General features: G+C 37.9%; 1 protein-coding gene across 1 annotated transcript in view; it reads left to right on the top strand.

Moving 5' to 3' along the window:
- The first annotated feature begins 3383 nt into the window (after positions 1–3383).
- The window catches only part of rspo3 (R-spondin 3), a 30929-nt gene continuing 13898 nt past the window's right edge, over positions 3384–20414 (top strand). The window contains exon 1 of the mRNA XM_062992129.1: positions 3384–3687. Coding sequence (XP_062848199.1) covers positions 3591–3687 — 97 coding nt within the window. The 5' untranslated portion in view covers positions 3384–3590. The remainder of the gene's footprint in view (positions 3688–20414) is intronic.

Below are 20414 nucleotides of genomic sequence, written 5' to 3' on the forward strand. Positions count from 1 at the left end.
AAATAAAGTGTATAATCATGGACTGTGTTTCTGTAGGACCTGGTCTGGCAAATGTATAGTTTTGACATAAAATGCCTCAAATCATCTAGCGATGGAAGCTCTTAGGGGTGCAGATAGTTCTGCGGTATTCAAAGCAATCATGCAGCATTAAGGTGGTCTTAATGTTTACAAAGGGAAAATCATTGTGGAATAAACAGAAAATACGTTTTCATCTGTCTGTGTCTTAGCATAGACAGTTCATTCATTGTAGACTTACTTTAGCCTTATTCGGAGTAGACTGCACGGCTAAAAATATTATTGGTTTATGTTTTATTTTCACATCAAGATTAATTAGTAGGTTAATTTCCATATGCATTGTCAGTAACCCATTTAAAAAGCTCCTATAGGTTTCACATGATATAAAAATATGGCTGAAACAAATCTAGCGTACTTTAAAAAAGGTACTTGGGATTAGCTGGTATGCATATTTGTTCAAATAGGCATTGCTGGTGGCAGAGTGGGTATTGTATAGCAAAACAAAATTTTCTCCTACCACCTAAAGGCATACAGAAGGTGGATTGACTGTTCTTAATTTCCCTTAGGTGTGAGTCTACGAGTAAATATGTGAGTGTGTGTTGCCCTGCAATGGTCCAGTGATTGTTGGAAGCTCTTCAACTCTTGATTATTAAATAAATGTACAGCATCTTAACATGGCAATGTATTCTAGGAGATAGTATTTATTAACCTTTGATTTAGTGATTTGGCAAATGAAGACAGCTAATGTCCATAAAATTAGGGGAAATGCTGCAGTGTAATATTTATGCATCATAAACCTTATGTTAGACATTCTTTATTGTACAGTATAATCTATCATACAGCACAATATTACTAAGTGTTTTATTGAATTTGCAGCAGACTTTATTGGCATTGATTCATCTAATAATGACAAAATAAATATCTGTTATTATGTTTGTGGCAAAGTTGAGAGTAAAGATGACCTGTCATTTACCCTGTATGTCTAGAATTTGTTTGAAAACAGATCACAATATAATATCAAATAATTCAATCATTTATTTATTGGCACTGAATGCTTCATTCTGGTCAGGTTTGCAATACATCTAACATGCTGAACAGGGCACCAGGCCATTATAGAGCATCACACACTTACCCATTAACTCAGTAACTTACACTAGGGTTAATTTACAAAATATCATCTACCTTCTTCATGTTTTGGAAGGTCAGTCAGAGTACTTAAAGTGTCAAACTCCTCACAGACAAATAAAAGGTTGGAACCCAGATCAACAGGATCCTGGTGCTGAGCTGCACTCACAGCTGAACCAGCTGGGCCGTGTATATTGACCCTGTGGAGCTCCCGACGGACAGTTCTGGTGGAAACAGGAGAGTTGAGGTGCACATTTAATTCTGCCGTGATTTGGGCAGCCGTGGTTTTATGTTTTTTGGATACAATCCGGGTTAGCACCCGAACATCCCTTTCAGACAGCTTGCGTCCACAGTTAATCCTGTTGGATGTGGTTTGTCCTTCTTGGTGGTATGCTGACATTACCCTGGATACCGTGGCTCTTGATACATCACAAAGACTTGCTGTCTTGGTCACAGATGCGCCAGCAAGACGTGCACCAACAATTTGTCCTCTTTTGAACTCTGGTATGTCACCCATAATGTTGTGTGCATTGCAATATTTTGAGCAAAACTGTGCTCTTACCCTGCTAATTGAACCTTCACACTCTGCTCTTACTGGTGCAATGTGCAATTAATGAAGATTGGCCACCAGACTGGTCCAATTTAGCCATGAAACCTCCCACACTAAAATGACAGGTGTTTCAGTTTCATTGTCCAACCCCTGTATATATACAGTTGTACAGTGCAATGAAATTTTTTCTTCACATATCCCAGCTTGTTTTGAAGCTGGGGTCAGAGCGCAGGGTCAGCCATCGTACGGCGCCCCTGGAGCAGACAGGGTTAAGGGCCTTGCTCAAGGACCCAACAGTGGCTGCATAGCAGAGCCTGGATTTGAACCACAATCTTCCTGTTGATAGCCCAAAGCTCTACACACTAGGCTACCACTGTCCCTAATTAGTTATTAATTATTATTAGTAGTAGTAATTAATTTTTAGGTGAAAATAAATAAATTAAATAAGCAAAAGCTTAAAAAACTACATTGGCCAACTTTTAATGCCAGTCCTGTCAATCATCTTATTGGGCATTATAATTTTGTAGCACTGAATGTTATTTATAGGCTTATTAAATACAATAGCCTTCATGGCATGAGGAAAGTTGTTCTTTGAAGAGTAAAACCACTATTTTCTGATTTTTACTTTTAAATGTAAAAGAATAAAAGAAAAATCTCAATTCTCTAAAATATATTTCATGAATTGTTTATTAAGAAATTATCCAGGGTTTGGGACAGTGTTAGGCAATTTATTCGAAAATGATATTACTTTAATTCTAATTTAAGGGCCCTTTAATTTATTGTATATAGGAAAATAACATGTAACTATATGTTAGGACGTTGTGTTTCAGAGTGACTAGATTAATCTGTGAACTTACATGGTTTCACTTGAACAAAAACTTGGAACGAACTAAAGACATAAAAATCATATAAAACATGTAACTTTATCCACATGGCATCGTCTAACTGGTGCCTATCATCCTCCATTCATTCTTCAACAGCTGTGGAGTTTGATGAAACCGTTCTTTTAATAGCATTTGACACACAGTTGGATCACAAGATCATAACGCTCAGGTTGTTGTTTTTTTTCTCCTAGTGTCGGGGAGAAAGGGTGGTGGTGGTGGTGGGTGGGTGGTGTGGTGTCGGGGGTGACGTTGGGGGCTTCACCCTCTAAATAAACTTTGGAGTTGAGTACAGGGGTGAACGGGCGGCGGAGAGCTGAAGTCATCAGTTATCGCATGGACAGTGTGCTGGTCGGTGGACAGCAAGCTGGAGAGACACACAGTTGCTCAGCCAAGCGTATTACGCTCGACACTGCGCCAGGAATATAGAAAGCGAGTTTGTGTGGTTGTTTTAAACCGGCTTTAAGTGAAAGTTGTAGTTTAATTTGGTGAGATGATGCCGAAACGCGGATCTCCTTCTGTATAAAGTTGCGCTCTTGCACCTGGAAGCTGCGCGTTTTCTGTTTTCAACGGGAAATACTGACTGACTTTTGTATCTGTGGATAATTTAAATCCAAACTTGTACATGTTCTTGTATTTTTTTTTGTCCCTGAGGTCATTTCTGCATCTGATTCGAGGTGCGACTAAAGACTGGCACTTTGCGCTTTCTGAACTCGGCGCGTCGGGCGCAGGAGTATCCTTGCTTTTTTTTTCTATGAAATGAGAGGGACGTTGGGGATACTTGGCTGTTAACGGCTGCTATGCGGATTCGTTCCAGGATGGTGCTTCCGAACCGGCCCAGGCTTTTTTGGGCCATTATAAATTCTCCCGAGCAGAGCCGCGGCTCGTTTTCCCTGTAAGAAGCGCGCATTGTACTGCGTCGCGTTGCATTGCATTAAAACCAGGCGCAACGCGTGGCGGATCTTTGGAGGACACAGATTAACATTGGAGACGTTGGCAAGACGTGCCCTGTGGTTACTATGCAATTGAAACAGATCTCCATAGTATTGTTGATTTTGCACTGGATGGAGTACGCAAACAGTCAGCATCACACCTCCAGGCACCGGCAGCACAAGCGTAAGTACATTTACAGTGCGCACTTTGGGGCGAGGCTTTTGCGCGCACCTGCACACAATCTTAACACGCTGTATACAAAGTTTACTTTTCTAACTCTTTTCTTTTGGAATATATTTGAATATACCATATTCATAATTTGCAATGATTTTGTAAAACGGTAACACTAATTTTAAAGGTATCCAGTGTGCAATGGACTTTAATAACACATTTATAGTTAATCATGACCTCTTGTTTTTTGTAACAAATTTGGACTATTTATAGAGATTTATAGAGATTTTTTGATAATGCTCTAAAAGTATTGTGCATCATTTAATATAAAACAGGAGAAAACTGACATATCTTTTAATTATCACCAGACTTCGATTTTAGAAAAGCAAAGAACCAAACAATAAATAATATAAAATCATGATGATGCAAGAATAGTGTGGTCTGTGAGCAAGCTCAACTGATTATTCAGGTGCCTACGTTTCTAAACTGAAGTCCAATTTAACATTCAAAACACAATACTAAAATAATTTTGTGTATTTTACATTCAAAACACTGTACTACAACACTATGTTGCGCATTTTACATTTAAAATACTGTGCTAAAACACTGTGCTGAGTATTTTACGTTCAAAACACTGTTCTAAAACACTATGATGCGCATTCTACAGTCAAAACTGTACTAAACACTATGAATTGTACTTTACATTCAAAACACTTTACTAAAACACTATTCTGAGTCACTGTACCAAAGCAGTCTTTATATGCAATGTTATTGATTATATTGATTCCCATGCCTTTAAACAAAAGTGGCAGGTTTGGAAAAAGTACCATTATAAGCACTATATTATTTATTCCATATTTTACACAAGTCTCAACATTAGTGACACTGTGACCTAAATTTTAATAAATCATTATTCATTGCTTTATACAGTGCAATTCATCTGAATGTGTTAGGGGGGCATAGGTCCCGGTTGAGTGCTAGCAAAACATATTTTGATGATGGGCTTTCATGCACCTGCACATGATTTCAGTATGTGCAGTGCAATATAATCTGCCCAGTTTTCCACTCTGGAATGTCTTTTTTTTTTTTTTTTTGTTAATATGCCATATCTCTTTTGTGTAGAATATTTCTTTTAGGGGTATCTACTATGCTTCAGTAACACTTTTATAAGCATTACATAAATATTTTATGTACTTTTAATTCTTCTATTTTTCGAGTCCTTATGCCAAATCTCAGTGGATGATTTTAATTCCCATAAAGTAAAGATCATTTTTACATTCTAACCACTAAACTAAAGTACTTTTATTTTTATGCCCTCAGGCTTGAAGTAAAGTTTTTAGAAAGCACTATTTTTATAACACTTATTGAACACCTTACTCCTGCCATGCTGGTCTTTGTGACCTTACTCCAGCTGTGCATGTTTTTGTTTTAATAAATCAAAATACATAAATAAAATGGTGACATTGGTTACAATCAGGAATCCGAACATGCAAAACTCTGAACAGTTTAGTCACAATAAGAATTGACATACATTTTCCCTCAGCACTTTGTGCTACACAATGTTTATAAATGTGTTAATAAGATGTATAATATATAAGAAAACAGTGTCTACACTGGGCCTTTATTATTTAGGATATTATGTTAAAACATAACATATAGCACAGTGACAGAACTGAAGAGATTAGACTTCCCTCTCTTGAGAGCATTGTATAATGCTTACTATTGCTGTCATAAAGAACTATTTTCATATAATTTCTAATTAATGGTTTTAAAGCTCTTGCATTAGAGACGCGTTCTGATGCCAACGTGAGATGTTACCTAGTGTGTACACCAAAGAATCCTAAAACACAAACATATTTAAAATAAACTGCCAAACCTTAATGAGAATACAACATTTAATTATAGACTTCTAAGTTTTAACATTAGCATATCAGTTTTAAATCTATAATGTTCAATTAAAGTTATACTTTGCTTATGGGTAAAGCTGCATGTAGCCAACATAAGCCATTAATAACAACAGCCATTAACAGCTTTTATCAATTCCATTTGTCAAATGATTAATTGTATCTAATTAATAAAATGTCTTTTTGAAGTTCTTAAAAGCCACTAATTCTATGTTAAAATGTGGTACAACCAGACAGTGTCTTTCATGCACATTATATTTTTTTTGTGGTACAGGCAGTTTATTTTATATCCTTCTTCTATTGTTTTTAAGGGAATTTAACCACATGCTTTATTTTACTTTAACTGAAAAATGACCTCAGTTCCTCAGGATATATTTTAGTGATTATTTATTAAGAGTGGTAAGAGTGGTAAGGACCAAGTCAGTGGTAATTAAGGTCATTTCACAGATTTTTGTAAACTTACATAAACATTTTTAAAAGCATCAGCTATCCAAATGATTGACTTTGTTGATTTTAATGTCAAGTTGACACTAATTTTGTTGACATAAGTACACTTCTCAGACTGACAATGTGGTAATGGGTTTTTTAAGAAACCTATGATAACATGATTAAATGGCAAAATGATCAATGTGATTTGATTAGTTAAACTCAACAAAGAAAACTGAAAGAAAAGAAAAAAGAGGTCAAATAAATAAATATAATTAATTGAGTCAAACAGCCAAAACATAATCTGTCAAAGAAGGTTTATATTACCTAGGACTTATGTCAATTTGACATCAAAACAAACTAAACTGACAAACTTTTAATGATACCTAAGGGAATAAGACTTAATAAATATGTTTGGAGGTTTATGTCTGTTTTAATAAACTCCTTATGTAGATGTCATTTAACTGTTTGAACATGACTCAAAAGTGGATACAAAGTCATCTGACTTCATGTAATAATTACCCTGATACAGAATATTTATTGATTCAGCTTTTTTGCACCAACAATTCTGTACAATACAGTTTCATTTATTGCCTTATTGTCACCGATAGCCTTGTCGTGCTCAGAGCGGAAATACTACAAGTAGCAATATAGGCTGTGGTTTAATCTGAAGTAAGCATCCTAACAGAGGACACTTTATTACTATTGTAGGGTCAAGACTGAAGTGTGAAAAAAATTGTTTACTGTAAATGTACTTACCCAATGGTCATTCTTGAAAGAAACAACTGATAATCACTTTTACTCTGAAAAAAAAGATGCCAACAACAGCCAGCAGGTTTACTTTTTAATGAAATGTATGTATTATGTGTGTATTTTATACATTTTAATGAAGATTCTGAGAGTATCAAGAATCGGAGTAGGTTATAATATTTGTATTATCTTTAATTCTTCAAGCTTACTTTTTTCAAACTTATTACAAAGTTCTTATAGTTTTGTCATCAAAAAGGGAAATTAGTGTAACTTCAGTTACTATTTAAATTAGTTTACTTAATTTTAAGTAACATTTATGACCTTTACACAAAGATCAGAAATAATACAACCTGTATCATGTCTTAATACAAATTCCAAAATAGTTGGAACACTAATAACAGTTAACAGTTTCTATTGGTAAATGTTTGTTAAATATTTGGTCACTCCAAATTCTATGCCTTCTACAAAAAGGAGCATGTGTACCACTGTGTTACATCACATTTCAACAACACTTATAATTATTTAGGTACAAATAAAACTAATTTATCCAGTAATTAATTAAGTTTTTTGCCAATTTGTCTGTGACAAGACAAGTACTCCACTGTCAGGTTTGTGCTGTAGAATGGCCAGTTAGTTGGCATTTAGTGGGAGATAGATCTGGACAGCAGGCAGACCAGTCTAGCACCTACCTACCTTTCTGCTTATTTTGTTTGTTTTTATTAGGGTTTTAACTCATGTTTTACACTTTGGTTACATTCATGACAGTAACAGTAGTCACTCATTACACAAGATTCATCAGTTCACAAGGTTATATCTAGCACAGTCATGGACAATTTAGTATCTCCAATTCACCTCAATTGCATGTTGTTGGACTGTGGGAGGAAACCGGAGCCCCCGGAGTAAACCCACGCAGACACGGGGTCTTTTCTGCTTAGGAAGCTGTAACACTTGTAGAATGTGTCATGTTGGAATGAATGTTCTAGGAAAAGCAGTCATTTTAAGAACACAGAATCCAATATTTTTGTTTATAAGATCACAAAATTTATATTGAATAAATTTGTACTGTTTTATGCAATCCAACATGACTTTGTAAATCACCACTCTTTGTTTTTATTTGCATTTTACAAACACTCCCAACCTTGAGATTTTTACTTTAATATGTATAATGTGAATGTAAAAAAAGCTAAACTAAGGTGTTTATATGCAACTTATGCTCTAGATATGTTAATAAATAACAAATAACTGATTTTAGAATCAATGACACTTCACTAATGTTTAAGAGGGTTTACACCAGTGATTCAAACAACAAAGCACAAGATGGTTGTAGTTATAAAAAAAATGTCTAACATGACTAAGATTTAACTTGTTCCTTTGGATCTTAGAGGTTTTCTTTATATTTAAAAGTGACTCATTGGGATACCAGTCACTGTTTAACAAATCGTAAATAAAATAGAATGTTTTAAACAAACTGACAAACTATATATAGCATCAGAGTTAAACTACATATCTGAGGTTTACATTCATTTAGTGCAACAAAGCAAGATTTATACATAATTATGGGTCTTCCAGCCCCAGACATTGTTCATTATCTTGGACCATCAGGTCCCACTGGGTTCCTTGTCTACACAGAGTCCATGAAGTCATTGCCACTATTCCCACTTTTAAGTCACCCAACCACAATGCATAATTACAGATGTTCCAAAAAGTTCAGAAATTACTACAGAGTTGCAGTAAAAATTAAGGACAGAAACAGTTGTGGCTTACAGCCACTAAAAAGGAACAAACCAAAAATCAATTTACACTGATCAGGCATAATTTTATGACCACCTCCTTGTTTCTACACTCACTGTTCATTTTATCAGCTCCACTTACCATATAGAAGCACTTTGTAGTTCTACAATTACTGACTATAGTCCATCTGTTTTTCTACATACTTTTTTAGCCTGCTTTCACCCTGTTTTTCAATGGTCAGGACCCCCACTGGATCACTACAGAGTAGGTATTATTTGGGTGGTGGATCATTCTCAGCACTGCAGTGACACTGACATGGTGGTGGTGTGTTAGTGTGTGTTGTGCTGGTATGAGTGGATAAGACAAAGCAGCACTGATGGAGTTTTTAAACACCTCACTGTCACTGCTGGACTGAGAAAAGTCCACCAACCAAAAATATATCCAGCCAAGAGCGCCCCATGGGCAGCGTCCTGTTACCACTGATGAAGGTCTAGAAGATGACCAACTCAAACAGCAGCAATAGATGAGCGATCGTCTCTGACTTTACATCTACAAGGTCGACCAACTAGGTAGGAGTGTCTAATAGAGTGGACAGTGAGTGGACACGGTATTAAAAAACTCCAGCAGCGCTGCTGTCTGATCCACTCATACCAGCACAACACACACTAACACACCACCACCATGTCAGTGTCACTGCAGTGCTGAGAATGATCCACCACCTAAATAATACCTGCTCTGTTGTGGTCCTGTGGGGGTCCTGACCATTGAAGAACAGGGTGAAAGCAGGCTAAAAAAGTATGTAGAGTAACAGATGGACTACAGTTAGTAATTGTAAAACTACAAAGTGCTTCTATATGGTAGGTGGAGCTGATAAAATGGACAGTGAGTGTTTTAATATTATGGCTGATCGTGATAATTTTTACATTGAGTTATTATATTCATTGATTTAAAGCGTTCAATAATAAACAAACCTTTTTACCACTAGTAAAAACACAAGTTGTTGAAGCATCTACATTGCATAGGGCATTGTATTTCCCAAGTGTACACGGAAAGAACTTTTATTCTGTTTGTATTGTCCCGAAGTTAGCATTGGTGGCATGGTGGCACAGTGGGTAGCACTGATGCTTCACAACAAGAAAGGCCTGGGGTTGATTTCTCGGCCGGGCAGCCAGGGTCCTTTCAGTGTGGAGTTTGCATGTTGTTCCTGTATCTGTGTGGGTTTCCTTCGAGTGCTCCGGTCCAAAAACATCAGGCCAAATGAAGCTACTAAAAATTGAGTGTGTGTCTGCTCTGTGATGGACTGGTGACCTGTCCAGGTTGTTTCCTGCCTTTTCTCCAATGAATCAGACCCATCACAACCCTGACCAGGATGCAGAGATGGTAAAACAGACAGTGAATGAATGAATTAATGATTGGTGTCATTAAGGGTTATTTTTTAATCATCCAAGCTGATTAATTGAGGAAGCTGTGCTGTGTTGTGACAGACACTGTGATGGGTGAATGACCACAACCACAATATGAATTTACAGTGAGTGACCTAGCGGCTGCTTGACCTTAAACATTTCCTGCTTTCCTGAGCAGTCCTGTGTTTTAAAGCATTACATTTTCTGACAGAAAGAGTATGTTTTTCAGACAACACATTATAACAATGGTTTATTTAGACAGTTTTCTATACGTATGTATGTGTTGGCAGTGTGTATACTGGTTAGTGAGTCATGTGGATGTAACTGAGCCTATAGCCTTAGATCATAGCCCTTATTATTTTGTTAGTGCTACAATAAAATAAAGAGTTCACACCTAACTAACCTTCCTTATAAACATTTATAGCGAGACATTTTCATTATTATTCACGAAATTGAACAAAGTTCTTCTTTGGCATCACCTTAAAGAACCTTTCAGACACATTTAAAATTAGGAGTGTGGTTACAATATTTTCCTCAAGCAGTGTTGCTCTATTTCCACATGAATTAAATCCAGCACACGGTCCCCGCAGAACACATTAATGAGATTTTGTGAATCGAGAATGCACACTGCACGGAATATTCATCAGTGTAACTCATTTATTTTGTTTGCTTCATTTTAATTAATCAACTTTGTGTGTGGCCACCTCATATAATTAATGTCTCAGGAAATGAACTGTGTTCCCTGATGACTCAGACCGCACGTCTCTGGGCATGGATCAGTGCTGTGTGTTAATTTCTGACTCTGAAATCCTGTGATTTAATTAAGTTTAACTGTGCCGCTAATAAGTTTGATTCTGGGAAGGCTGGTTTTGCGGTCTCTAGGTTTGAGCCATGACTAAACAATTTTTTCGAGAGTTCAGATGGCTCTCGCTGAACTTATGCAAGTGCTCGTGGCAGCGCAAGGCGAAGCAGAATTCCTCTGAGTTAAGGGTTCTGTGAATCAGAAGGCCTTGGCAGGAACGCATGTGGGCAAATGGACAGCAGTTGTAAAGATTGCAGAGATATGTCAAACAGTATATCTGTGATCTATTGCAATCTGCCAGCCAAGGCTAAACTTAGGGAATAAGAAGTGAAAAAAGATGTCTTAGCACAGTTCAGAGGCATGGAATGCAGAGCGGGGAGAGAACAGGTTGAAAACACCTCTGGTCTTGTATGGCATGGAGGGGATTAGTTTTTTGTTTATCTCTGTGTTTTTTTCACATATACAGCATGTTTCAGTGTTTTAACGTTAAAATATGTTGGTTCTCCCATTACACTCAATGAACTTGCTTTCAAAATAGTCAATGTATAGAAAATGCATATCACAAATTTACAACCAGGTTAAGGTCAACGTAAATATTTTTTTATCAGATTTAGAGATTTGAAAACAGAACAGTGTGTGTAGTGCACACTATAACACTTAACAGTGCACTTCTTGACCCAACAGTTTGTTAGTGGTCACTTAGGGATCACAAGGTAGTGCATGCTTTCTGTGATTGGTTACTGAGGAGGTAACACAATACACAATTGATCAATGGCCAGGGCTTACACAGAGAGCAGGATAGACCAGCTATTGTTACAGCACATGATCAAGACTGCAATAATGATAACATGATAATGAGTTATTATGCAAATTAATAGTTTACCAGGAAAAATGATAAGAAATAAAACAACAGGACTTAAATACTGCTGATAAATAAATAATTGTATGTACTCTCTAGTAGATAGATAGCCGAAATACATGTACACCGATCAGCCATAACATTAAAACCACCTCCTTGTTTCTACACTCACTGTCCATTTTATCAGCTCCACTTATCATATAGAACCACTTTGTAGTTCTACAATTACTGACTGTAGTCCATCTGTTTCTCTGCATGCTTTGTTAGCCCTCTTTCATGCTGTTCTTCAATGGTCAGGACTCTCCCAGAACCACTACAGAGCAGGTATTATTTGGGTGGTGGATGATTCTCAGCACTGCAGTGACACTGACATGGTGGTGATGTGGTAGTGTGTGTTATGCTGGTATGAGTGGATAAGACACAGCATTGCTGATGGAGTTTTTAAACACCTCACTGTCACTGCTTGACTGAGAATAGTCCATCAACCAAAAATATACAGCCAACGGCGCCCCGTGGGCTGCATCCTGTGTCCACTGATGAAGGTCTAGAAGATGACTAACTCAAACAGCAGCAATAGATGAGCTATCGTCTCTGACTTTACATCTACAAGGTGGACCAACTAGGTAGGAGTGTCTAATAGAGTGGACAGTGAGTGGACACGGTATTTAAAAACTCCAGCAGCGCTGCTTTGTCTGATCCACTCATACCAGCATAACACACACTAACACACCACCACCATGTCAGTGTCACTGCAGTGCTGAGAATGATCCACCACCTAAATAATACCTACTCTGTGTTGGTCCTGACCATTGAAGAACAGGGTGAAAGCAGGCTAACAAAGCATGCAGAGAAACAGATGGACTACAGTCAGTAATTGTAGAACTACAAAGTGCTTCTATATGGTAAGTGGAGCTGATATAAAGGACAGTGAGTGTGGAAACTAGGAGGTGGTTTTAATGTTATGGCTGATTAGTGTACATTCCCATATACTCCTTAATCCTTTGTGTTACTGTATGATCATTGTTAGTTTTACTATAATTAGCTTGATTTTAGAGATTCATTCTGACTAAAATTATAAACACACTGAAAAGCAGCAGGACTTTATTGACTAGTACGGAATTGGACAAATTGTGTTGTTGAGCTGTGCATACTACACAAGCACTCATGATTGGCTGGCAGCGGGGCGCTCAGGTGGTGTAGCGGAAAAACACGCTAGCACACCAGAGCTGACATCTCGAACTCGTCGGTTCGAACCTCAGCTCTGCCACCCAGCAGTCTGGGCGCCTACACGAACAAAGATTGGCTTGTTGTTCAAGAGCAGAGTGACGTAGGGGATTCCTCATAACTGATGCAATTACGACCTCTGCTGGCTGATTGATGGCGCCTGCACAGAGTCGGGGAATAATGTGGATCAGTGTGTGTCTCTTCGTACATAAAGCATATGAACTCGCCTCGTGTAGGTGAAAAGATGCAGTCTCTGCACACGTGTCGGAGAGGCCGTGTGGTAGTCACGGCTCTCTGCAGTCGGAGTAGAGTTCAGCATGTGAGGAAGCGTAAGAGAAAATGTAATGTAAATGTAATGCAATCAGGTAATTGGATATGACTAGATTAAGAGAGTCCAAAAAATAATTGGCTGGCAGCAAGTACCTGAAAATTTGTCTAAAGCTGAAAAATCTAGCTTAAAATTGCCGAGGGTTTTGTTTGCAGGATACATTTTCCATACATACTACTATGATAGGCTGATTTGATCAATCTATAAATTAAAAAAAAAATTGTGTCATCAGTTTATAATGAGGCGGCACAGTGGTGCAGTGGGTAGTGCTGTTGCCTCACAGCAAGAAGGGCCTGGCTTCCATTCCAGGGTCCTTTCTGTGTGGAGTTTGCATATTCTTCCTGTGTTCATGTAGGTTTCCTCCAGGTTTTCCGGTTTCCTTTCAAAGACATGCAGTCAGGCTAATTGGAGCTACTAAGAATTGCCCTAATTGTGAGTGAGTGTGTGAATGTGTGTGTGTGTGTGTGTGTGTGTGTGTGTGTGTGTTTACCCTGTGATGGACTGGTGACCTGTCCAGGGTGTTTTTTAACTTTCGCCCAATGAATAAGACCCACCATGACCCTGTATAGAATAAAGCATACCGTATCCACTCACTGTTCACTCTATTAGACACTCCCATGTAGTTGGTCCACCTTGTAGATGTAAAGTCAGAGACGATCGCTCATCTATTGCTGCTGTTTGAGTTGGTCATCATCTAGACCTTCATCAGTGGTCACAGGACACTGCCCACGTGGCAATGTTGGCTGGGTGTTTTTGGTTTGTGTACTATTCTCAGTCCAGCAGGGACAGTGAGGTGTTCAAAAACTCCAGCAGCGCTGCTGTGTCTGAGAATGATCCACCACCCAAATAATACCTACTCTGTAGTGGTCCTGGGAAAGTCCTGATCATTGAAGAACAGCATGAAAGGGGGCTAACAATCAGTCAGTAATTGTAGAACTACAAAGTGCTTCTATATGGTAAGTGGAGCCAATAAAATGGACAGCGAGTGTAGAAACAAGGAGGTGGTTTTAATGTTATGGCTGATCGGTGTGTGAGAATGAATTTGTAATGAAATTATGACATTATGTTTGTATGTTTCTGTCTACAAACTTCTGTAACACTTATTCTTTTATTTTTAAAAGAAAAGCACATGAATTGCAGCTTTTCTAACTAGGTATAATTACAAATTCAATTAACCAATCCTGCTGCCAAAAGCACTTTTATTCTAATCACTAGGGGTTGTTTTAGGATGTTAAGCAGGCACATTTTTTGTCATTTAAATTTTATTCCTGTAAACCCGCCAGCTCATTCTGTAGCTTTTTTCCTGTGAAAGACAGGAAATTATTCAGTCACAGTTTTGCTCATTGCTGGACTACAAAATCTCCCCATAGAACCTGTGTTTAGGTCAAACTTTCCTAAGAGACATTCACCATCTGAGCTTCCAACCTGTCAGATACACATGGAACCAATCGACTTCAATCAGGAGTCTTTTCTCAGGCAGCCAAGAGGTATCATCCATATTTAGGCTTAGGAGTTCAATGAAGTATTTAATGTAAATCAGTCAACATTGGCACAAATCTGTAGCAGCACCAACTTACTGATGTAATCAGTGACCATATGCGGCGTGTTTTCTACCTGACCTGACAGCTGTACTGGATGCCTAACTGTTTGACATTCGCATTCAAACTAAAACAATGCTGCCTCGCATCGCTATACTACTTCCATTGGCTATGGGTCCTGAAACTGAATCAGGGACTTGGAATGCCTGCACCCCCTTAAATGGAACATGAGTGTTTTTAGGAAAAAGCTGTTTTAGCTAAATAGTGATTTAATTTATTGTTAAGTTACTGTTTTGAACAGTCTGTATTAGTACTGCTGATTTACACTATTCAATAGAGGGTTTATGTAAAACACTTTATTTATTTTTTTCTGTATTTATAGTATTAATACATAGATTTTCATACATAGATATAGATTTTCAAATGCCAATGAATGTATATATCTAATTTGCTAGCAGATTTGTGCCATTTAAATAGAAATATGGATTGATTTAATAACTGGACATATCTTACTAGCTACAATGTAAACATAATCAAATTTCTATGTCTGTGTAGTCTAAATTTTAAAACGTAAGTGTAATAGAATTCCTAAAATATTTGCTTTTTGTTCACATAAAATAGTACGAGTACGATCTTCAAAAAGTTTCTGCACTTTTATATTTTGGTTGTAAACGGTGAGGGTGGGAGGAGTAGTAATTGGTCGTGTCTGAGAGACAGAGAGAGCTTAGAGTCCAGATTTAGTGTTATCTGATTTCCACCTTTTTGGACACTTATTAAAGCTTTAAGGGGAAGAAGATTTTCATGTGATGATGTTAAAGCAGAGGCGCTCCAAATCAGTGGCTACACGCTCAACCAAAAAATTTTTTTGCTGACGGCATTAAAAAGTTTGTACGACGCTGGGAAAAATGCATCGGAAGGTGACTGTAGAAAAGTGATGCAATTTGTTTTTTAAATTCTTAAGAAATAGAGTTTTAAAAAGTGCAGAAACTTTTTGAACCCTCGTATTGTCCACCGATTTAACCCACAGGTACATTCACATAGGTTAAGTAATACTTATACTTCTCATTAGAGACTAGAATCTTCTTTTTTCTATATCAGTCAACACTTATATACACCGATCAGCCATAACATTAAAACCACCTCCTGGTTTCTACACTTACTGTCCATTTTATCAGCTCCACTTACCATATAGAAGCACTTTGTAGTTCTACAATTACTGACTGTGGTCCATCTATTTCTCTACATACGTTTTTAGCCTGCTTTCAACCTGTTCTTCAATGGTCAGGACCACCACAGAGTAGGTATGATTCTCAGCACTGCAGTGAAAACGACATGGTGGTGGTGTGTTAGTGTGTGTTGTGCTGGTATGAGTGGATCAGACACAGCAATGCTGCTGGAGTTTTTAAATACCGTGTCCACTCACTGTCCACTCTATTAGACACTCCTACCTATTTAGTCCACCTTGTAGATGTAAAGTAAGAGACGATCAATCATCTATTGCTGCTGTTTGAGTTGGTCATCTTCTAGACTTTCATCAGTGGTCACAGGACCCTGCCCACGGGGCGCTGTTGGCTGGATATATTTTTGGACTATTCTCAGTCCAGCAGTGACAGTGAGATGTTTAAAAATTCCATCAGCATTGCTGTGTCTGATCCACTCATACCAGCACAACACCACCACCATGTCAGTGTCACTGCAGTGCTGAGAATGATCCTACTCTGTAGTGGTCCTGTGGGGGTCCTGAAGAACAGGGTGAAAGCAAGCTAAAAAGTATGTAGAGAAACTGATGGACTACAGTTAGTAATTGTAGAAGTACAAAGTGCTTCTATATGGTAAGTGGAGCTGATGTTATGCCTGATCGGTGTAGAGTCCACACTCATACAATAAGAACTTTTCTTACAAGTTCCATAACAGTATACAATGTATACAATGTATATAATGTATATAATATACAGTATACAGTATATAATGGAATGGCTCCACCCACATTCACTTCTAAGCCAACATTCTAAGCTGGTTTGCCCAAATTCGATTGAATACTGTTGCGTGTGTGATGCTATTTAAATTGTGTTAGATTTCTTAAACCAATAACACATAAGTGAATGTGATGTAAATGCTGCTCAGTTGGTTTTGTAAATCGTATTCTCAAATGTATTAAATAATACCAGTTTATAAAGAAGTGGATGGTACATCAGGTATTGTGGGTAAACCACTGCAGTCCTAGGAACCTAGATTTAAATCTTACCCTTGGTTACTCTGAGGAGTTAGGCAAGTTCTATCCATGTCCACGTGGGATGTCTCTGGTTATTTCGGTATCCTTCCCTCTTTCATAAATATGCAGAAGCTTAAATGGTGAGAATGAGTACATGTGTGTTGTCCAGGGTGTATTTCCAATTTGTAAATAACTCTTTACTCTCTCTATTTCCCAAATCATGTTTCAGCAGTAAAACGGTGGATTGGTATGGCCCAAGGGTCAATGTGCCAGCCTGAACCTCTAATTTTTTAAAATCTAACCAGTTGTTAAGCTTATGGATGCAACTGCTACTGTGCTGGTGTTTGCGTGCAAACCCCAGTATGCAGAGTGTCTTCGCTGATTAGTTTCCATGGCAGGAGAAGGCACAGATGAGGAAGCTTCCTGTCATGTTTATTATTACGCTGCATTATGGTCATTGTCGCAGCCTTAATTGATAGCTCTGCTCATTCTTTTGCAGAACCTGGAACCATTTAACTGTTCCCAACATTCCTAGTGTTTTAAATTCTAGAGAGTATACAAAGTCCAGCTTGTGGCGTTTAAAAATGTTTTGGTAAACATTGAGGTGTAGGGTTATTATAGGCACTTTAATCTTTGCTTATGTCCCGGGGTTGTTTTTTTCTAGATTACATGAGCGGTAGCCAGAAAGGGACTTTATTTAACAATTTGCCCTCTAAACAATTGTTTTGAAAACGATTTTGTGTAATTTGAGAAATGCTGAACCCTTTTATAATGGGTAATCTAATGTATTGCATGGTCATGGCCCCACTTATGTCTCATTGTAAGTCATGATGTAGCATTCATTCTTTGGTAAGAAACTGAGTTTTTTATTGAAATGAACAAATCTTTTTTTTTTCTAAGCCTGATAATATGCCCAGTTAAAACGTTGTAGGAAGAAACACTAGTTCATATTGCTTACCTATAAAAAAACTAGTCATTTTCTCTAAAAATAGTTCTACTCTGATTGATAAAACCTAACAGCTATATATAAAGTCTGTAATGACAATGTATGTTGTGTTAATATAGGGATGCCACTCACTAGCACGTGTTAATATACACCTCCTTGTTTCTCCACACGCTGTCCATGTTATCAGCTCCACTTACCATATAAAAGCACTTTGTAGTTCTACAATTACTGACTGTAGTCCATCTGTTTCTCTGCATGCTTTGTTAGCCCCCTTTCATGCTGTTCTTCAATGGTCAGGACCCCCACAGGACCACCACAGACTAGGTATTATTTGGGTTACATAATTTACTATGTAGATTCTTACTGCCTCCAAAAGCAACATCAGCACAATATATGTGCCTTTACTACTTAATAAAATGGGTTTCCATGGCCGAGCTGCAGTCCTAAGATGTGTGGATAAGCAAACTTTGCTGTAGTGATGTAAAGCATACTGACATTGGACTATGGAGTGATAAATCAGGCCTCACTATATGCCAGTCTAATGGATAAATCTGGGTTTTTATAGGTTGGGCTAGGCTCTTTAGTTCCTGAAGAGGGTAATGTTAATCACTACCACATAAAAATAGAACAGTGGAGGATATAATAGACCTGGGTGGTTTCCCTACTAATGACCATTTTTTTGGAATTGGATGGTAAACAAGCCCATATAAATGTGACAGTCAAGGGCTTACATAATTTTGGTAATTATAGTTTAGCTGACTTTGCCAATCATGGAACATGTGCATATTTTGGAGTGCAGAGATCACAGATAGTGAATATTTGTTTGTTTGTTATTTTTGTTATTTTAACTTAATTAGAAAGTCATTCAAACAAGCAAACATTATAGCCATTCATATATATTTCAAATAGTCCTTGTTGTGTAATAGGAAGACTGTAGAAGTATGTTGTTCAAGTAAAACAACTGTACCTATCGATTTATCTAGGTTATCCACCATGTTCGCATTTATGAGCAGTAAAAATGGGGGTGGATAAAAAGCTGTTGGGGGTGAACAAGCCAGCCTGGATAGTGTGCCTTTATTAATAATTAGCCTGCTGTGTTAATTATTACTGTTACTATTACTGTTATAATGTGTTAATGCTGAAGGCAGCCAGTCCTGGTGCCAAATATGTTATTTACTACACTGGCCCAATCTTCATTTTTTCCCATTTCATATTTTAACTCTTCAACATTCTGGTCAGGGTCGCGTGAGTCTGGCTTCCCCAGAATCACTGGGCGCAGTGCAGTAACACACAACAAACAGGGCATCGCAGGGCCCCATACATAGCCAATCATGTCTGTATGTAGATGTCGACCAACCTAGCACTGATGGAGATTCGAACCCATGATTCCATAGTGCATTCCGGTAGCGAGTTAGTCTCATTTACCTTTTTGTCACCCATGCACCCTATGACTGTGTGTTTATTTAAAATAAAATGCTTATATTTCTAGAAAGGTAAATTTGCATTGTAACATATCTGGCTTTGGTCTAAATAATATGGACACTAGGAATGTTTTATGTTACATGTCTCAGCAGTCATGTTAGAAGACTTGTCTTTCTGCATTGCCATTTTGGCCAACAAATGATTCTTCCTCTTGCATTTGCCAGCTCCTTTGTTGGCAAACCTGCTTTTCTCCGAAACTGGGATTAAGGGATTGCTCCAGCCTTGTTTTCCACTGGTGTGCAATGCCAGCATACTTATCTGCAGAGCAGCCTGTCATATTGTGATGAGCAGTTCTCAGTTCTGCACTATCCCTGTCTTATCCACTTTCTCTATTGCAGGTTGTGGATGTTTTTGTGTCATTTATTTCTTACTTTAATACTGTGATTTAGCCAAATTATTCATTTGTGACTTTTTTGTTAGTGGCTTTTTATCCACAGTATTGTTCTACCTTGGTTAAGCATTTTCACTTAGGTTCTTTATCTATTCTTGCAGGTGTGGGGCTCCACCTTGCATTTACTTGCAGGGCGATACCTGCCCCATTACAGTTTTTAACCAGAAGTCAGTTAAGTCAATAATAGTCTAAAATGCTGGATCAGTATAACATTGGGATTGATATAAGATAAGATAAGATAAGATAAGATAAGATAAGATAAGATAAGATAAGATAAGATAATCAGTGGGGAAATTCACATCGTTGCAGCAGCAAAGGGATAGTACAGCACTCAGTATAAAAAGATAGACAATAAGAAGAACAATGTATAATAATAATAATAATAAGTCAGGAAAAAACTCTGAAAAATATTTACAATAATTACAAATGATTGCACCTGGGAGAAATATTGCACATTGTAATAATTTCCCATGGGGAAAAAAGTTAAACATTGTTATGAATAATTTAAAGCGAGTGTGTGATCTGCTTGGAGCAGTGCTGGTTATACAGTCTAACAGCAGCAAGAAGGAAGGACCTGCGGTATCGCTCCTTCCCACATTTGGGGTGAAGCAGCCTGTCACTGAAGGAGCTGCCCAGTGCTGCCAGAGTCTCATGCATGGGGTGGGAGTCGTTCTCCAGCATGGATGCCAGCTTGGCTAACATCCTTCTGTCTCCCACCACCTGCACTGGGTCTACGGGGCTCC

Source organism: Trichomycterus rosablanca, chromosome 3 (assembly GCF_030014385.1).
Source record: "Trichomycterus rosablanca isolate fTriRos1 chromosome 3, fTriRos1.hap1, whole genome shotgun sequence".
NCBI lineage: Eukaryota > Metazoa > Chordata > Actinopteri > Siluriformes > Trichomycteridae > Trichomycterus > Trichomycterus rosablanca.